The sequence below is a fragment of the Castor canadensis genome, chromosome 6 (assembly GCF_047511655.1).
Source record: "Castor canadensis chromosome 6, mCasCan1.hap1v2, whole genome shotgun sequence".
Taxonomy (NCBI): Eukaryota; Metazoa; Chordata; class Mammalia; order Rodentia; family Castoridae; genus Castor; species Castor canadensis.
In genome coordinates, this window is record NC_133391.1 from 80,095,439 (window position 1) to 80,114,467 (window position 19,029).

The 19,029-nt window shown below is 35.9% G+C and overlaps 1 protein-coding gene and 1 pseudogene across 4 annotated transcripts in view; one reads left to right on the forward strand and one right to left on the reverse strand.

The window, feature by feature from the left end:
- Sil1 (SIL1 nucleotide exchange factor) overlaps positions 1-19,029 on the forward strand; it is a 269,870-nt gene that overhangs the window by 187,926 nt on the left and 62,915 nt on the right. For all 4 annotated transcript variants that reach the window (XR_012449050.1, XR_012449049.1, XR_012449048.1 and 1 more), the window contains one exon: positions 1,513-1,634. Coding sequence is in view for 1 of the 4 variants with exons in the window: in XM_074076917.1 (XP_073933018.1) it covers positions 1,513-1,634 (122 nt within the window). In the remaining 3 variants the exon portion in view is untranslated. The remainder of the gene's footprint in view (positions 1-1,512; positions 1,635-19,029) is intronic.
- Positions 15,674-15,766, reverse strand: LOC141424561 (small nucleolar RNA U13; annotated as a pseudogene).

Here is a 19,029-nt window from a genome sequence, read left to right on the forward strand (position 1 = left end):
GGGGTGGGTGGGGTAGGGAGATAGGGAGATAGATAGACAGACAGACAGATAGGTAGATAGGGAGGGAGAGAGACAGAGAGAGAAAGAGGAGATTAATTCTGATTTTTTTCACATATAATGTAAATGTAGGATTTAGCAATTTAATAGGAAAAATGATAATTTATTTTAAAATAATAGTCAAAATGTCACAAAAATCACATGTCCATTACAAGTCAAACTAGAGATGTGTAAGAATTCAGTACTATAAGGGCTGGAGGTGTAACTCAACTGGTAGAGGGCCTGCCTAGCAAGTATGAAGCCCTGAGTTTAAACCCTAGTACCTCCAAACAACAAAACAAAACAAAAAACCCAAGAGAGAAATCAGAGTACCATGCCAGGATTTAGTGGACATGCCCATAATCCCAGCACTTGGGTGGCAGAGGCAGGAAGATCACGAATTTGAGATCAGCCTAGGCTACATAGCAAGACTGTCTCAAAAACAAAAACTGAGCCAGGCATGGTGGCTTATACTTGTAATCCCAGCTACTTGGGAGGTAGAGGGCAGCCTGGGCAAAAAAGTTATTGAGACCCTATTTCAAAGAACAAGCTGAGCGTGCTCATAATTCCAGTAATGTAGGAGGCCAGCCTAGCCAAAAATATGAGACACTTTGAAAAATAACTAATGCATCTAGGACCGGGGTCATGCCTAGCAAGTGTTGAGACCTGAGTTCAAATCCCCAGTACTGCCAAAAAACAAAAGCAAAACCAAACTTAAGTCAGTGTAATGATTTAGTTTTGATTTTATTGTAATGCGATCTTTTTATAATCACTTAGATTCATTATTTAAATTTATTAAAGTCACTCAGTTTATGAATTTTATGATGACAGACATGTTTTGTCTGTAGCCAGTAGCCAGTAACAAAGACTAAAGTCTAAAGTCTTTGGGAGAGTGACTTTCGTGCAGATTTTATTGTGAATGTCCTCAGATTCAGTCAACCTTCGCAAAGAAGGGTAATATTGTTATCCCTTTTCTTATTCTCTTGTAGCCCTCTCGTCCCCACTCTACCTCCCCTTCAACAGGGCTTATTTTATAGTCCTGGCTTCTAATTAAAGATCAGCTTTTAAAATAAATGTCTTTTGCCTCCACTGCCCCCATTGGTTTTGACATCAACAGGAAACATGGCACCATTTAGTGGTGCTTATGATGCCAGATCTTTTGTGCTAACAGGTTGCGTGTTTGGAGTAAGCTTTGTGACTCATGGTATTAGAATCTTCCAAGACATGTTTGGCATGAGCAATAGTTAGGTGCCGTTTCCACTGATTACCATGCAGGGTATTCATAAATTGTATTAACAAATTAGAAGTTCTCAAATTTAACATTACTTTCAAATTTAGTGTGTTTATACATAACCTTTTTTAGTTAGATCACTTGGCTTTCAAATTTGTTTTTGGATAGTCAGCAAAAGGAAGGCCACTAGAAGAGCTCTTCCTTCCTTGTCAGCTGTCCTGTGCTAAGCAGTACCTTTGTTGCAGATGGATAATGCGCAGGACCTGCTCTCCTTCGGTGGCCTTCAAGTGGTGATCAACGGACTGAACAGCACAGAACCTCTGGTGAAGGAATATTCTGCATTCGTGCTAGGTGCTGCCTTTTCCAGGTGAGCAGCATGGGTGAATTCCCATTGGCCAGGATTGTGTGGCCTAGTTGGCGTGGAAGAAGGTTTCACTTCCACTTGTACACATCTCTACTCAATATTTCAGTGAAATATCAGTGTGAAACTAGAATTTGATTCTGTCTTTATTCCAAATAGACAGATATTTTCACCCATGTTATCCCTATCTATGACTCTTTGTTCCCTCCGTCTTATAAATATCAACATCTAATAAAAGATCCTGAGGTCACATTCTCTGTCTTAGTGAAAGCTAATAAAAAGCTAGACCAACAATAGGTAGTAAGTGATGGAGAGAAATAAACTCCAAGAGTTGACCGTTTTGGCAATAATGCTACATCTAGAGAATAAATGACGAACCTCAAGGAAAACCTTGTGAGGAGGGAAATATGACAAGAAGTCAGGTTATTGGCACTCTCAGGTTGAGATTTCTTTAGAATTTCAATTAGTCTGGCTTGTGCTAGAAAACTGATTAGGAAAGAGAAAAGGGGAGACAGTATCTTGAAAGAATGGATTCAGAAAGATACGTGCTCATCCAAGGTCAGGATATTTTCATGCTGTAGTTTCGTCCACTGGAGTGCTACAGTTCTTCCCATTTAAAAAAATCTGCTCCTAGAACCTCTTGTACCTTGAAAACAGTTACAGATGCTCTGATTCTGGCTTCAAAGAGCTGTGTGGTGGCTACTCAGGTTGCCTTGCATAGATGTAGGGTTTGTGATGTTGCAGGAGGACTATTGTGAATATATTTACCCTTGTAAAGTTTGAGTTTTTCTTTGCTTTTTACCATGCTCATGTTGACTTAATCAGCATCTCAATCGAATGCCTTCTTATGCTAAGAGGTCAGCGTCTTTTCATAGTAAAATGAAGGGCAGAGTTGGGTAGGCCTTCAAAATTGTTCCATGAGGAGAGGCTAAGAGCAGTACAGGCTTTTGTTTTCCTTATTATTTCTATTTAGATCTTCAGGCCCTAGTTGTCCTGTGGTTGTATTATGGGATGACTTCCAGGCACTTCCATCTCCTTGGTCTCATCTCCCTAAGTCAGAGTTTTCCAGAAAGCCCACGGGAATCTAATCCTGTGCAGCCACTGGAAAGGTGGAGAATCTGTAAGTTTGTCATTGTTAGCTGTGGTTTCTGCCTAGAGAAGTCCAAGGTCTTTTCCTCATAAGGTTTTAGAGACTTAAGTACTAAGTCTTGCCTTTCTTTTCAAGTCAGAAATGAACTAAATCAAACATTAACCTTTTCTTTTCTTTCTTTTTTTTAAATCTTTGCCTTACTCCCAAATACTTTCTTTTTACCATAAGTATGAGCAGGTTCTCCTACACATTCATGGTAGAAACTCTAGTATTACATTTTAGTTAAGAAGCACATATTAGATCTGCTTTTAGCAAACCATAACTCACCTAGAGGCTGTGCCAATATGTGGTATTAGGACTTCTCCATGATCATATCAGCATAATACCATGTTAACACTTATGCATCACTAAAATTTAGAGATAAATATAAAATACTTCAACTTAAATTTTTGGTGGTAAGCAAACTGCTGTATTCAAAATGTTCTAGCTGAGTTGTTTTTTTTTTTTAATCTTTTTTTACATTTACTTACATGTGTATACATTATTTGGGCCACCCACGCATACCACCCCCCACCCTGTACTTCTGGGCAGAACCTTGTTCTCTGATTTTGTTGAAGAGAAAACATAAGATATAATAAGAAAAACATAGCATTTTTGCTAGTTTGAGATAAAGATAGCTGTACAGAGATTCCTAGTGTTGCTTCCATGCACATGTATATTCCAACCCATATTGGTTCCTCTCTATCAGACTTCTTCACGACTTCCTAGTTCCCTTCCCATAGTGGTCTCTGCCAGGTTAAGATTACTATATTCGCTTATATTTAGTGAGCGCCTCAACCACATTCATGTTTTACTAGCTGAGTTTTTGATAGGTCACTGGAGAGCTGTTATGGTGACAGCATAGTATGGCTCCAGAGCTTTTCAAAGCCAACAGCAGGCTCCCAACCATTATGAAAATGTCAAGTGTTTTACACAAAGAGGAGTATGGTGCAAGTAAGACTGTTTCTATGGAGAGAGGCAGGTTTCAGTGTTGTAAATGTGCATTATTTACTTTTGATGTCCTAAGTATTGTCTCTGCACCTCTCTAATTGTTCTTAGCATACGGGTGTGTACCTACATGCCACACGTGTGCATACACAATGACTGGATAAACACTTTGTCAAAAGAGCATTCAACAGATAGCACCTGGAATCATGAACTCTTCTTTGTGCCCATAGACAATCTTTCTAAGCCTTACCTTTTGTTTATTAACTGGGAACAATAATAACCTCACCTTTTATTTATTAACTGGGAACAATAAAAGGGGTCTTGTTCATTTTATAAGGTCGAATATCAAATAACAAAATATATAATGCTTATATTGTATATTTTACACAATACAATTTTATATAAGGTGTTATCAACATCACCATCACCCTCATCATGATGTGTCTTTTTTTTAACTAATTTCTCCTGTAAGGAAAGTGTAGAATACTTTCTGTAGTATAATACAAACCTTTTCCTTCTCATTTTCTCTTCTGTTTAGGTGTTTATGTTATACTGAATCTCTTGATGCTAATCTTGCCACTTGGTAAGGGTGTCTATTTGCTCAGGTTAATTGCTTAATAAGGCTTCTTCCATGCACATTTTTGTGGATGAAAAGATCTCTTCCTTGAGTTAAATGTGAAACAATTACTCCAAGATCAAGAAAGAGAAAGATAACATGATGATGTAAGATGAATGTAACTGACATGGCCACTGAAATAAAGTTTGTTTTTTATTTAAATATTCACACCCAATTATGGGTGCACATATTCATTTTCTGTTGTTTTTTTTTAAACCCTTGTACAGATGAAACTTTTGTGTAAGGAGATCTGTAGGGATAGGTGTGCAGATGCTTTTAGCAGATTTGCTTTTTCTGGCTTCATTCTTTTTTAAAACCTTTTTAATTCTTCAAGTAAATTATTTTCATTACTCTTTCTGTGACCTGATTTCATATCATGATGGAACCTGTGTGTGTCTTGTCTATATGACTTGCTGAGAGTCTCAGACAAGTCCTTTGTGTTTCTGTATAAGAGAAGTCTCAGAAAGACCTCATGAATTTCAAAGGCCATACAGCTTTCTGTAATCTGGTTTGGTTTTACTTCTCAACAAACTGATTGCCTGCTTGCTTTTGCTTTTCTGTCATCTCCCTGTATATAGCCTTTACCATTTAACTGTCAAGAATTAAACTATCAAGAAACTAGTATGCCTTTCCCCAGGGAGTGTTGGTTTTGACCAGTCTCATGTCTCTGCCTCAGTCACTTTTGGTTTCTTATTGCTGTCTTTAAGAATCCACATTCACATCTGTATGTGTATGGATTATTATGCATTTACATGGGCTTGCAAATATTTGCATAATGCTTTTTTTATGTTAGTCCTGAATTTTATTTATTTATTTTATTTTTATTTTTATTTTTATTTTTAAATTATTCATATGTGCATACAATGCTTGGGTCATTTCTTCCCCCTGCCCCCACCCCCTCCCTTACCACCCACCCCACCCACTCCCTCTACCCCCAACCCCCTTAATACAAGGCAGAAACTATTTTGCCCTTATCTCTAATTTTGTTGAAGAGAGAGTATAAACAATAATAGGAAGGAACAAGGGTTTTTGCTAGTTGAGATAAGGATAGCTATACAGGGAGTTGACTCACATTAACTTCCTGTGCGTGGGTGTTACCTTCTAGGTTAATTCTTGATCTAACCTTTTCTCTAGTTCCTGGTCCCCTTCTCCTATTGGCCTCAGTTGCTTTCTTTTTTAAATTTTTTTTTATTATTATTCATACGTGCATATAATGCTTGGGTCATTTCTCCCCCCTGCCCCCACTCCCTCCCTTACCACCCACTCCGCCCCCTCCCTCTCCCCCCCACCCCCAATAATAGGAAGCTCAGGGGCCTATGCTGATTTGGCCCAGGGTTGTCTCTGGGAGTACCACATACCGCTTAGCTTACCTTGTGGTCCGCGTCTTCCCAAGCCATCTGGGCGCCAGCGTCTGGAGGCGGCCCCGGTGGGGGGGGGGGCCCTCCTGGTTTCTCCGTTTAATGTGAAGTGGAGATGCGCTGCGCAGGCTGGAAGTGTGGAGGGGTCAAAGTTTTGCCTCTTCTCGGTGGTTTTGCCTCTTCTCGGTGTATATCCAGCGTCTCTCCAAGTTTTTACTTTAGGAGGCACGCTTTCTGCTTCCTCCCTCTAGCCGCCATCTTGGAATCCCTCTTGCATTACGCTTTTATTTGAACTGTACAATGTGCAGGATGGCATGGAACTTAACCCAGTACAAAAAGGAATGTACACATGCCATCAGTCATGGAAAGATTATGTTCCATAATGATGGATCTCTGAAACAAAATCCTGTTCTAACTTCTCTTTCCTTAGCAGATTCTGGATTTATATACTAATCCCTTAATAAAATGAATGTGTCCCTGCACAACACAGCCCTATTCTGCTGACTCTAATTCTCTCAGTTGTGTTCTTCCCACTGAGGTTTTACCAGTGTTTAACCATTTGGCCAGACTCATATCACCATGTTCCATCTCTGAGTGCTAACCTTCAATTTGCAGGTTTCTTTCCTGTAACTTTCACTGAATTTCAGTGCTCATCTCCATCTTCTGTCTTCTCTTTGCTGATGGCTTTTTGTGGGCTCATTGGGGACCAACATTCTCAGTTCCCTTGTGTACTTCTGTCATCTATTAGATACCTTGAAATTGGTTTCCCATTTTTTCCAACATTTCATATTATCTAGCTGCCACCAGTACCTATTTACATCTTCATGTCTCATGTTGAACATATTTGTTGTCCTTGAGGCCTCCAGCCTCAAGGTCACTGTCAGTGTTCCTTACTCCTCCTCTCTAGGCAATTTCCTTTTAGTTCATGGTGTACTCAAGCTACTAATTGACTGATTTTCCTACCACTAACTTATTCATCACCTTTAACCTACCAACTTATATTTTCCATCCCTTCATTTGAAGATTTCTTGAAAGAATAGATAAAAAGGGATATAAATAGTGTACATGCCCATTATGCTAAAATATTCAAAAACACTATTCCTATTTTCTGATTTCTGTCCCCTTTATCCCTGAAAATTGTCAAGAGTATTTTGACATCATTGACATCTCAGTAGCAATCAACAATGTTGATCAGTACTTTCTCTTCTTGGATACTGTGTCATTGTAGTTTCTTGGTTTGGGATGTCTGTAATCTCTCTCTCTCTCTCTCTCTCTTTCTCTCTCTCTCTCTCTCTTCCTCCTTTCCTCCCTCCTCCCCTCCTTCCCCCTCCCCCCTCCCCCATTTTCCTGTGTTGGGGATCCAACCCAGCATGCATGCAAGGCAAGTGCTCTCCCACCAAACTACATCTTAAGCCCTCCTTTTCCTTGAACTCAGGGCCTCATTTGCTAGGCAGGCACTCTCCCACTTGAGCCACCCTGCCAGCCCTTTTCTCTGTTGGGCATTTTTTTCCCCCCCAGGCTACAGCTCTGATAGTGCATTGCTGAGCCCTGCACACATAGTTTGGGTGTGCCCAATTCCCCACTCAAACTTCCAAGCTCACCAAGGGCACAAGAAAGCTGCAATTCACCAAACTAATGAGCAACATTCCCCCCAGCCCAGGAAGGCATTTCTCTCCCACCCTGCCCAGTGGGCATTTTTGAAATAGGGTCTCACAAAGTATTTGCCCAGGTTGGCCTTGAACCTCAATGCTCCTGATCTCTGCCTCCCAAGTAGCTAGGAATATAGGCATGAGTCACCAGTACCCAGCTTCTTATTATCTTTAATTGTAGCTACTCACCAAGATTCTTTGAGCTTTGTTCTCCCCTCTTTTCTTCCCTAATGATCCTATCTGTTTCTATGGTTTTGAATCCTACCAATGGCTACAATTTAAATCCTGCCTTTCTCTTGAGGTCTTATCCTACATTTCTATTAGACTGTGTGATTGTACCTCAGATTCAAAGAGGAGAAAGTTGAACTTATTATTATCTGTCTTACAAACTAGATTTTTCCTGTATTCTCTTTTTATCTATTCTTAGCACTCTGATTGTTGTAGTTACCCAAGCTTGAAAGTTTTGAATGATATTTGAGTCTTGCTGTCCCTTCACTCTCTCATTAAGTTGATGAGCCAGTCCTGGGATTCTTACTTCTACTGTTATCTACTAAACCATCCCTCCTTTTTCATCTATTTTAAAGAACCTTGATGTTGTGAGTTCAGCCTGTTCAGGGAAAGAGTTCCCTCCCCTGGTGCTATGAAATGAGCCATGAATAATCTAAACCAAGCATGGTAATCCCATTCTCTGCAGATGGGGATGGATTTAGAGATGGGCATGTGACCCAATTGTGACTGATGAGACATAAAGAGATATTTGTTAGGAAGCTTCTGGGAAGGATTTTATGCTTATGAGAAGAAAGATAGTTAGAAGACCTTGCTCACTTCTTCCTGCCTTGATTGCATTTATTTTGGAGCAGATGCTTGGGACCAAGGAGGTGAGAAGCACAAAGACAAAAAGCCAACAGGTTGTAGAGGATAATAGAGGGGAAAAACAGAAGGAGGCTGGCTGGGTCCTTTATCTTACAGTTTAGCTCACTATGGTGATTCTAGAACCATCTACTTGTAGACTTTGTTTAAGAAGTAATTAATTTTTTATTTTGTAAAAAATTACTGTTAGTCATTATTCTGTTACTTGCAATTGAACATATATTCATACTGATAAAAATTCCAAAATCCCTCTCAGATCATTTAAAGTCCTTTTAGATTCCCCTTCTTCATAGCACCCATCTGAATTTGCAATTTTGTATTGTTTAGCTACCTGTTTCCTGTTGATATGACAGTACTAAAAGGAATAAGATCCCTTTTCTATCTTGCTATCTTCCTAGTGTAGAGCACAAGGAATTGTTCAGGAAATATTACTGAAAGAATAAATGAAGAAACAAAGAAACTAATAACCTAGGAAATGAATTATTTTTCAGATAACATATCACACTGACTAGAGAGTGCTATTTTTGTTATTAATGATGTAACAGTGATAATTCAGATGCCATACTTTGACCCTTTAAAATATAAGGCCATGGAAATGAGTGTGTTATCTCACTGGCAGAAGGCCCAGAAAATAGGTTAGAGATTGGATGCCAGCATTTAAACAAAAGTTTAAATGTGACCCCTTAGGACTAGTCTGACCTCTTGTCTCTAGATGCTCATTTTCCCACACTCCTCCAGTGCAAGGGAGGTACTCAAATCATTTGTTTCTGATAAATTAATTAGCATAATATCCAAGGTTGGCCCAGGTAATTGGGTAGCCGTAGCTCTTAAGCTACATTCAAAGTCTGATTATGTTTTATCGATGGCAATTAATGAAAAATTAATTGCCCGATTAGCTGCCTTGGTGAGTACTACAGGATTCAAGTCTTTATTCTGGCAAGGGAAGCACCACTTTCTTTAATGAATTTGTCCTTTCAGCATTTCTTTTGAATCCATCTGTATGATGTTCCCCTGCCTCCTCCATATCCTTTGTGGCTGCGTTCAGACTTTTTCAATATTGAATATCTCCTTTTAATTTCTTTCCTGCAGAGCCCCAGCCCACAAAGTTCTCTTTGTCTTCAACTTTATTAACATTTGTTGTCTGGACCCCTAAACTGACACTTTAATACATTGACTTCTCTGTTGCATGCCAGTTCTCTACCTATTTCCCCAACCTAATTGAAAGGTTTTGGAGAGTGGGAACTGGTACCTAACTCTGTGATATACACAGCACCTGTCAGAGGGCAAGTTTGTTTGGTTGCTTACAGCGTAAATGGTCTGACACAAAAAGTGAAATCACCAAAAATCTATAGGAGGAAGGAAGCCACCAGAGCAGGGAGATCTTTTATCTTCTGTATTTCACTTTGTTTTATTTTTCTTCCTCTGAGTATGTATCATTTTTGCAATTAAAATTTAAACAATAAGTAGCAAAGCAGAACTGGGAGTTTTCTATATCTAATGCATTTCCCCAAAACACTGTTTGTTCAAAAAACCTGAAAATGCTGGATTAAATATTTAAACATTTCTTCAAATGCTTCATCAGCAAACAAGAAACTGAGGATCATTGCTTTGCGTAACTCCAGGGGAAATAATAATATATAATATAGATAACATATGTAATATGTAAAATTCATAATATATAATACTTATATAATATGATCATATAATAATAATATCATAATGCTTATGTGGCAGCCCTGGAAGAAAGTGAAAGAAATCCTAAAGCTAAATAAAACTCAAATTCTAAGAGATACAGAACACTAAAACTGACAGCTATCTTGGGGATATTTGCTATTCCTTAGTGGTTAAGAGCTTTTAAAGTTAGGGAACAGGAGACAAAGCTTTGGGGCTTATGAATGAGAGAATTAGAGAAGTAAAAGTCTTCCACTTAAAAGGAGTAAGTAAGGTAATTTAGTTTTGAATACAATGTAGAAAAATTCCCCCCCACCCCAAATTCCTTATCCATGTTGACTCTAGAGTACATTCCGACTGGAAATCATACTCCTCTTGTGGCCAAAAATCTCCAAGCTGAGAATTTAGTTTAAAATGATCTCAACAAACAATATACTAAGAAAAAAAATTTGTACCTTACTTCACAGGCACAGCATTAATATCCTATATATATATAAAGAGAGAGAGAGAGAATTTCTAAAACTAAAGAATAAACAAACACACTAGCAGTCCTGTTATGAAACAGGCTAACCATACACAGTTCACAGACTAAAAGAAATGCAGATGGCTTAACCATGTAAAAGAATGCTCAAGAGAAACATTAGTTAAAACTACACTGAGATATTATTTCTCTCCTGTCACATTGGCAGGAGTCCAACAGTTGATGTATTCTGTTGAAATGGTGGGGAAATAGGTACTCATACTTTGCTGGTAGATTTACAAAATGATACAATTCTGTGGAAGGAAATCCAGCAAAATTGCATGTATTTACCCTTCAAAATGGTGTTCCCACTTCCAGAATTCTATCTCTAAAGTATGTTGGTAAAAATACAAAAGGACATGCATGCCTAAGGTTACTCATTATAGTGTTGTTTGTAATAGCAAAAGAAAGGAAACAACCCAAATATACATAACTAGGGAAACGATTGAATAAATTATGTATTTCATTTCATGGATATACAGTTGTAGAAAGAATGAAGAATATTTCAACATAATAAAGAATATTGCTATTGTGATATATTATGGGATGTATTATTAAATCATAAAAGAAGTAAAGTATGAATAAGATGATAAGAATGTGTTTATGTGCTTACATATTTTTCTTTTTTCATTTTGGTCTTTTTTACCTGCTTATATTTTTTAAAATAATGAAAGATTAAAAAGTTACTATAGAGAAAGGGACTTTGAAACCATGCAGATACTTTTAGTTAAAAACAAAATTAATACATTTTAAATCTATAAAAATCTAAAGCAAGATGAAAGAATTGAATTTGTGGCATAATCACACAGGAGAGAACTATCTTGTCTTACTTTAAAAACCAGTAATTTGACTCTATATCCCTATTTTGATGGGATAAAAGCTGTGAAAACTCATCAGAAATTTTATGTATTGTTTTGGTATAATTGTTCTGAGGTTCTTGTACGTATTATGATCTCATCCATGTTACTGCAAATGACAAGATTGAATTAAAAGGTCTAACATGAGTTCCAAAACTATGAGGAAAGTAAGTATGGGATAGGTTATGTTATTTAAGAAATTTTTTTCCAAAATTGATGAAAAACAATTTCTGAATTTTGATTCAGAAAGTTCACTGGATTCCAAATATTGTAATTAAGAAATTCTTTTCTAGCAACATAGCAAAACTACAGAACAATAAGGGTATAAAAACTGAGAAAAGATAGATTAGCTTCTGAGTACCAGTAGCAACAAAAAGAGAGAAACAGTGCTCTTAGGATTTTTAGCCTGGTTGCTTGGCCTGAGAACTAAGCTCGGATGTCATTTTCATCAGTTCTAGACAGCAGTTCCCATTATGCACTAAGGTTCCATTCCCTATGACTTTTCTTTTCTGGTTCCATCTGCATCTGAGTAGATATCTGGATACAAAGAAGAATCAACAATGCTTTCCAAAGTTAGAGGTACTTGTGGTCTTCCAAGTTTCTTATTAAGTGCCTGTTCATAGGTTCAGGTTATTAGATTCATATCTTTGAGGGAAGAGTAGAACTACAGAGAGCCTCTCCTCTTTTAAAAGGTGTTTCGTACATCTTTCTAAAGCTTCTCTCTCTCTCTCTCTCTCTCTCTCTCTCTCTCTCTCTCGCTATCTCTCATTTGTTTACCTTTTTGTATGTTCTCATGCTGTCAGTACTGCTTCCTTTTAAAATTTTATTATAATATCTTTTGCTCATTTTTACATTGAGTCTTTATTTTTAGCATATGATATAATCTGAGAGCTTATGTATCATATATAATGTATTTTCATACATATCATATATGACCTTGGTACTAATTTTTTTGTCAGTTATGTACATAGCAAATATTTTCTGGTGTGTGGCTAGTTATTTAACACTGCTTATGTAATGATGGGGATATAGTTCAGTGGAAGACTGCCTATCATGAATAAGGTCCTGGATTCCACCCCTGGCACTGTAAAAAACAGAAAACAAGCAAACAAAAACCATTGATTACATTGCCTTTTGTTATAGGCATTTTAAAGTAATTGTTTATTTTTGGTGGAACTGGGGTTTGAACTCATGGCTTCACACTTGCAAAGCAGGTAATGTACTGCTTAAGCCACACCTCCAGTCCTTAAAAGTACTTTTATAAAGTAAAAACAACCAGTATTTTCTTAAACTTTATACTCTTTATATTTTAGAAATACCTTAAAGTGCAAAGATAGTCTCCTTATCTTCTAAGAGTATATAAAGTTTTGTTGTTTTGTTTTTGATTTTTTTTTGGTGAATCCTGGGTTTGAACTCAGGGCTTCGTGCTTGCAAAGCAGGTGCTCTGCTGCTTGAGCACAGCACCAGCCCTAAGAATATAAAGTTTTGACACTTAGGTTTTAATTCTAAAATTTATCTTTATAAACTAAAATAAAAATTTTAGTTTTTGTTTTTTTAATTTTGGATTTTATGATGGGGCATCATGTAGTGAGTAGTCTTTTTCCTCAGAGAATTTTAATGGTTTCTCTACTATATACTGAGTTCCCTTACTTGTATTGGTTTATTTTCTGATATTCTGGTCTCTTTTTATCCTTACAGCAGTTGTATATTATTTCAATTGCTGCAGCTTTAGCATTGGATACTTTTTGGCCCTTTACTCTTCCATATGGATTGTAGACATACTCTGTCAGATTTAGCCAAAACTGTAGATATTTTAGATGGTACACAGTAAATTTATAGATTAATTTGTGAGAACATATTTACAAAATTGTGTTCACCTCTCTGAACATGGTATATTTTTATACTTAAATGTTTAAGTCTTTAATGAAACTGAATTTTTTTCATGTAGATATTGAATCTCTTTTGATATGTCTAAGTACCTTATAGTATTTGTTATTTGCAAATAGGATAAAATTTATATTTTGAAAATAGGTGAAACGATATGTTGATTATACAAATACACACATATACACCATTATAACTACTAAAACAATCAAGTGAAGGAGAAACACAGCATTTAGGCCGCGATTTCTTCTGTGAAGAGGGAAGAAGTCTGGCATATGGTACACAGTGGTTTTTTAAATTACTGATAATTTTGTTTTTTTATACTGATGAGTGAGTTTTTATGATATTATTATTATTTAATTTCATTAATATTATAAGCCTGTAGACTTTCTATCTCTTATTAAGTCATTTTCCTCTATAAAATTATTTAATTTCAATAATTCTCTGGCAAAAAGTTGTTCATAATATTCAAATAGGATTTTTTTGGTCTGTTTTCTATCATTATATATCTCTTTTCACTCCTAGTAATTTTTATGTGTTTCTCTCATTTTTTTACTTGGCCCATGTTGCTAGAGGATTGTCTCCTATTAGTTTTTTTTTTAGCCTTTTCCCCTTTATTTCCCCTTTATTTTCTATCGTTAGCTCTGCAGTTCACTTTCTTTTTTTCTTCCACACACTGTCTTTGGGTCACTCTTTTGTTCTCTTTATAACTTTTCAAGTTTGAATGCATAGCATAGTTAAATATTCTGTAACTTAAATCATGGTTTTCTTAAATCCATTAATTATTTAGTAATGTGGTTTTTCCCAAATCCAGTTTCCTTTCCTGTATTCATTTATATTACGTTGTGTGCCAAGATAATGGTGTGCGTGATAGTAATTCTTTGATATTAATTGATATTTCCTTTTTTTTGCTTGCCAGGTAGGTTTAGTTTTTGTAAATGTTCTGTGAATGTTTCTAAGGAATGAGTTGATTCTGTGTGTGTGTATGTGTGTGTGTACACGTGTGTGTCTGTCTCTGTTGTGATGCTGGGGATCCAATTCAGGTCCTTGTACATATTAGGCATGCGTTCTGCCACTGACTTACTCCCCTAGCCTATGATTGAATGCTTTTTATTTGTTGGATAATGTACATATTATATTTTTGCTTTATGTATCTGTTTATGCATTCAGTTTTATTCATAACATGTTTGTGTCTCCTATTTTCTTACTAATTTGTGACCAACCTTAATTTCTTTTCTAAGTAGTTATTAATAAAATGTTTTACTATGGTCATGTGTTTCCATTTCTTCCTGTAATTATTCAATTTTTGCTATCTTTTGAACTAAAATTATTAAATGTATGCACATGTGTGATTTTAATAACCTTATGCCTATTCCTTATTGTACCTTATATCAAGTCATGATAATCTTTACTCATAATAAGTCATTTTTGCCTTAAGGTCTATTTTACCTAATATTAATATGTTTGCTAACTTTCTGTTAGTATGTTCCTTTTTGTTTGTTTGTTTGAGACAGTCTCATTATGTAGCCCAGACTGGCCTCAAATTCACAGTACTCCTGCCTCTGCCTTTTAAGTACTGGGATTACAGGCATGGACCACCAGATCTGTCTGTTAGTATTTTCTTGGTGTATCTTTTTCTATCCCTTTCCTTTCAGTCTTTTTTAACATTATATTTATGATAGATCTTTTGTTTTTATACAGCATATAGGTGGGGGGGGGTTTATTAATACAATTATCTTTATATTTTATTGGATAGTTAATTCACTTCCTTTTGTTGTGGTTTATTGACATTTGGATTATTTCCTGCCATCTGTTTCAACTATTAGTTTTTAAGATGCTTCATTGAGCTGCTGAAGTTTTAAGTAAAGCTTTCCACCTCCTGTCAAACTTTACAAAAACTCTAAGGATGATTTAACTCCAGTTTCTCTAGTCTCTTGTTTAAATGATTTTTTGGGTAATATTTTATTTCTATCTCATCTTTAACCAATTTCATAAATCAGGGTTATTATCATTACCAATGCCAATATTTTACAAAATTCATGATTATTTGTAATGTACCAACATGTTTACTGATTTTTTTTGTCCTATTTTTCTTTCTGTGATTCAGTTTCCTAGTGTTAGTCTTTTAGTAAATATCTGGTAGTAATGCTTTCTTAGTTTTTCCTAATACCACTATCATTTTCTTTCTCTCTTAAATGATACTATATCTAGTTATCTTTATGATATCTGTTATTACTGATGAAAAATTATTTTTTGCCAGTTTAATAGTTTTTGCCTTCTATAGGTAATCAGTTTTCCCATGATCATTTAAAAGGTTTTCTTTCATATTTAGTTATCAGCAAGCTTTATCATATGTCCAAATATGATTTGTTTTAGTTTGTTCTCTTTGGCTGTCAATGTGCTGCTTTAATCCACAAACTTCCGTTATTTTCTGGCTTATTACCAGTACTATGGTTTTCCCCCAGATTCAATATCTGGGATTATATTGGACCCACGTTTCTAATATCTTTTAACTGTTCTTTCTTCTTCTTCTTTTTTTTTTTTTTTAATGTCACATTGTAACAAGGTTTGAGGGAGACACATCTTACACAATGGTATAAAAACCCAATCATCACACATGTGAACCACAAAAGAATCTCTTTCTCTTTAATTTCTTTACCTCTTATACTTCTTCTTAGATGACTTCTTTCACTTTATTTTCCAGTTAACAGATTCTTTCTTCATTGTGTCAAATGTATTTATTATATCCATAAATTTTAGTGTTAAATTTTTTTATTTCTGTTTTCTTCTAATTATTGCTTTAATTGCATCAAAAGTTTGATATATAGTATTTTGATTACTGTTCAGTTGATAATATTTAAATTTCCATTATGATTTCTTTGAGTCGTATTTGATTGTATTTCTTGATTTCCAGATATAAAGCAAAGTTTCTAGTTATGTTTTTGTTGCTGACATCTAGGTGATGGTCAGAAGTTCTCTTAATTATTATATTAGCCATTTGGAATTAGTTGAGACTTTTTGTTTGGTTAATATCTGCCATGGTTTGTATGAGTATCCCCCAAAAGTCTGTGTTAAAGGCTTGGTCTCTAGGTTGATACTATTGGAAGATGTTGGAACCTTTGAGAGGTAGAGCCCAATGGGAGATGCTTAGGTCACTGGGGGCATGCCCTGGAAGGGGATTGTGGGCCCCAACCTCTCAGTCTCTCTGCTTCATGGCTGATGTGGAGATGAATGATTTGCTCCAACATATGTTCCCTGCCTTCACCAGAGGCCCAAAGCAGAGCAGCCACCTGATAGACTAGACTCTCCAGAACCATAAACCAAAATATCCTCTTTCTCTCTATAAACTAATTGGCTCAGGCATTTCATTACAGTAACGTGAGGCTTTCTAATACAATACATATTCAGTTTTTGTAAACATTGTACATGTGCCTGAAAATAATATGTGTTCTATACCTGGAAAGTAAAATATTCCTGTATCAAACTTCACAGCCGTACTCTACACATGCACAGATTGTCCCATACTTATGATGATTTGACTTATGATTTTTTTGAGTTTATGATGCACCATCATGCACTGAATAACTGAATATGAATTCAGTAGAAACTGTACTTCATATTTTTTCTTTCTTTTTGGCTGCACTGGAGTTTGAACTCAGGGCCTCATGCTTGCTGGACAGGTGCTCTACCACTTGAGCCACGCCCCCAGCCCCTTGCTTCATATTTTGAAGTTTGATTTTTTTTTTCCTGGCTAGTAAAATGTAGTATAATATTCTCTCATGTTGCTGAGTTGTAGCAGTAAGCCACAGCTCCCAGTCAGCCAGGCAGTCATAAGGATAAGTAGCCAATAGTCTACAGTGTACTTACTGTGTTACTAACTTACAGTATTCAGTGCTAAATACATTTGCAGTTTTGGATAAGCTTTAATGTAGTTCCATCAGAAGTCAAGGAACATCTGAATATGTGAATATGTAAATATATCACACACGTATGTATATACCTACATGCGTGTATATTTATATATACACGCTTATTTGTATAGATGCACATGTTGTATGAGGTGGCAAACTCATTTTTTGTCTAAATATGTCTTAGTTTTTGTATCTATTTGCAAAATAAAGCACAAACTAAATTCTCTGGACATAGATGTTGTGATAATATTTGCTTTCCTTCAGCAAATTAAATATACATCCTAGTCTGCCTTTTATTGTTGCTGTTGAAGTTTTTTGTCACTAACTTTCAAAATAATAACTTTGGTCATTCCTTTGAAAATAATCTCCTTCTCCCATCTGCTTTTAAGATTTTCTCTTTGAATTTCTGTTCTTTTTCATTATGATATGTATAGTTGTAGATTTTTAAAGCATTTTAAAATCCTTTTTTCTGCTTAAAGTTTGTTCAATATATTCAATCTGGATTTGTTACTTTCATCTGTTCTAGAATATTTTCAGCCATTATCTCTTCAAATACTATCTCTGTTTCTGTGTCTTTTCTATCTTTCTGAATCTCCAATTAAATACATGTTAGACCTTCTTATTTGGTCGTCCATATGTTATACCTTTTTCCATATTTCCTTTCTGTGTCACATCTCTGCTGAAGTCTGGACAAATTCTGTGTAGCCTGTTTTTCAGTTTACTTATTTTCCCTTCTGCTGTGTCCAATCTGCTGTTGAATCTATCCATTAAATATTTAATTATGGGTTTATATTTCTAATATTTAGAAGTTTTATTTATATCTTTGTTAAAGTTTGGTATGTCTCTTTTAATAGTTTAATAGTTTTTTGTTCACTGCAGATATTTTAGAATATGCCTTTTATTTATTCAAACATTGTGAGCCATTATTTTATAACCCATGTTTTATAGTTCCAGCTCTTGTTTCCACTAATTTGTACCAATGGTGCCTTCTTTTCTCATACACTTGGTTGTTTGTACTACTAACTGTTTTTAAAAAAATTATTTGGGTCAAGAAAGAAAGTGCCTTCTTTAAAAAGAAAGAATTTATATTGATTTCTGACGGGTGCCTGGAGGTAGTTAATAAATCCTGGACTGTCTCAAATCAGGTTCTTAGCCTGAGGTTTCTCACATTACCCAAAGGATGTGACATAGGTTTTAAAACCATACAAAGGCTGGAATGTGTCTTATGCTTTTGTCTGTGTGTTTGTGTGTGTGTTTTGTTTTTTTACTTCCCTTTCCCCATTGCTCAGATAGTCATTCTGAGTCACCTTTAGTTAGGACTCCAGAAAGTACTCTTGGGATAAATGTGGAGAGGATTTCCACTTTAGATGGCTCTTGTCTTTGGCTTATGTTCCCTTTTCCCCACAGAGGTGCGAAAACCAAAAACCAAGTTTGACTGAATCCATTAGTGTTCTAGACCTGAGTGACTTCAATATCCAGTTTCTTCCCCAGGTTTCCTTTCTCCCTTAGCTTTTGATGTAGTAATTCCTAATCATTTTTCTGTTTTTCTTTTTTAAGATAGGATGTCACTATGTAGCCCATGCTGACCTCAAACTTGCAATCCTTCTGATTTAACCTCCTTCTAAGTGCTGAGAATTTTGTTGCTTTTTGATGCTAACTCTTAGTGAGATTCAAAAGGTGGGTGGGGGATATCACATCTGTGTAGGAACAAGATACAATGAAATACACTGAAAACTTGAACAATATAGGGTGGGGGAAAGGATAAGGAATAAAAGTAGAAGGCATTAAACTGAGTAAAGTTCTATATATTTACAGGTAAAATACCAAGGCAACCCCCCGCCACCCAACAATGAACAGACACTTAAACAACAAAGGGCAGTAGTGTAAAATGGGTCATGTCAAAAGGAGGAGTAATATCAGGAGGGGGAGAGCAAATGAAGAGGGTAAAGGAGGGTGGTTCATTGTTTGGAACAATCAAAGCTCCTTCT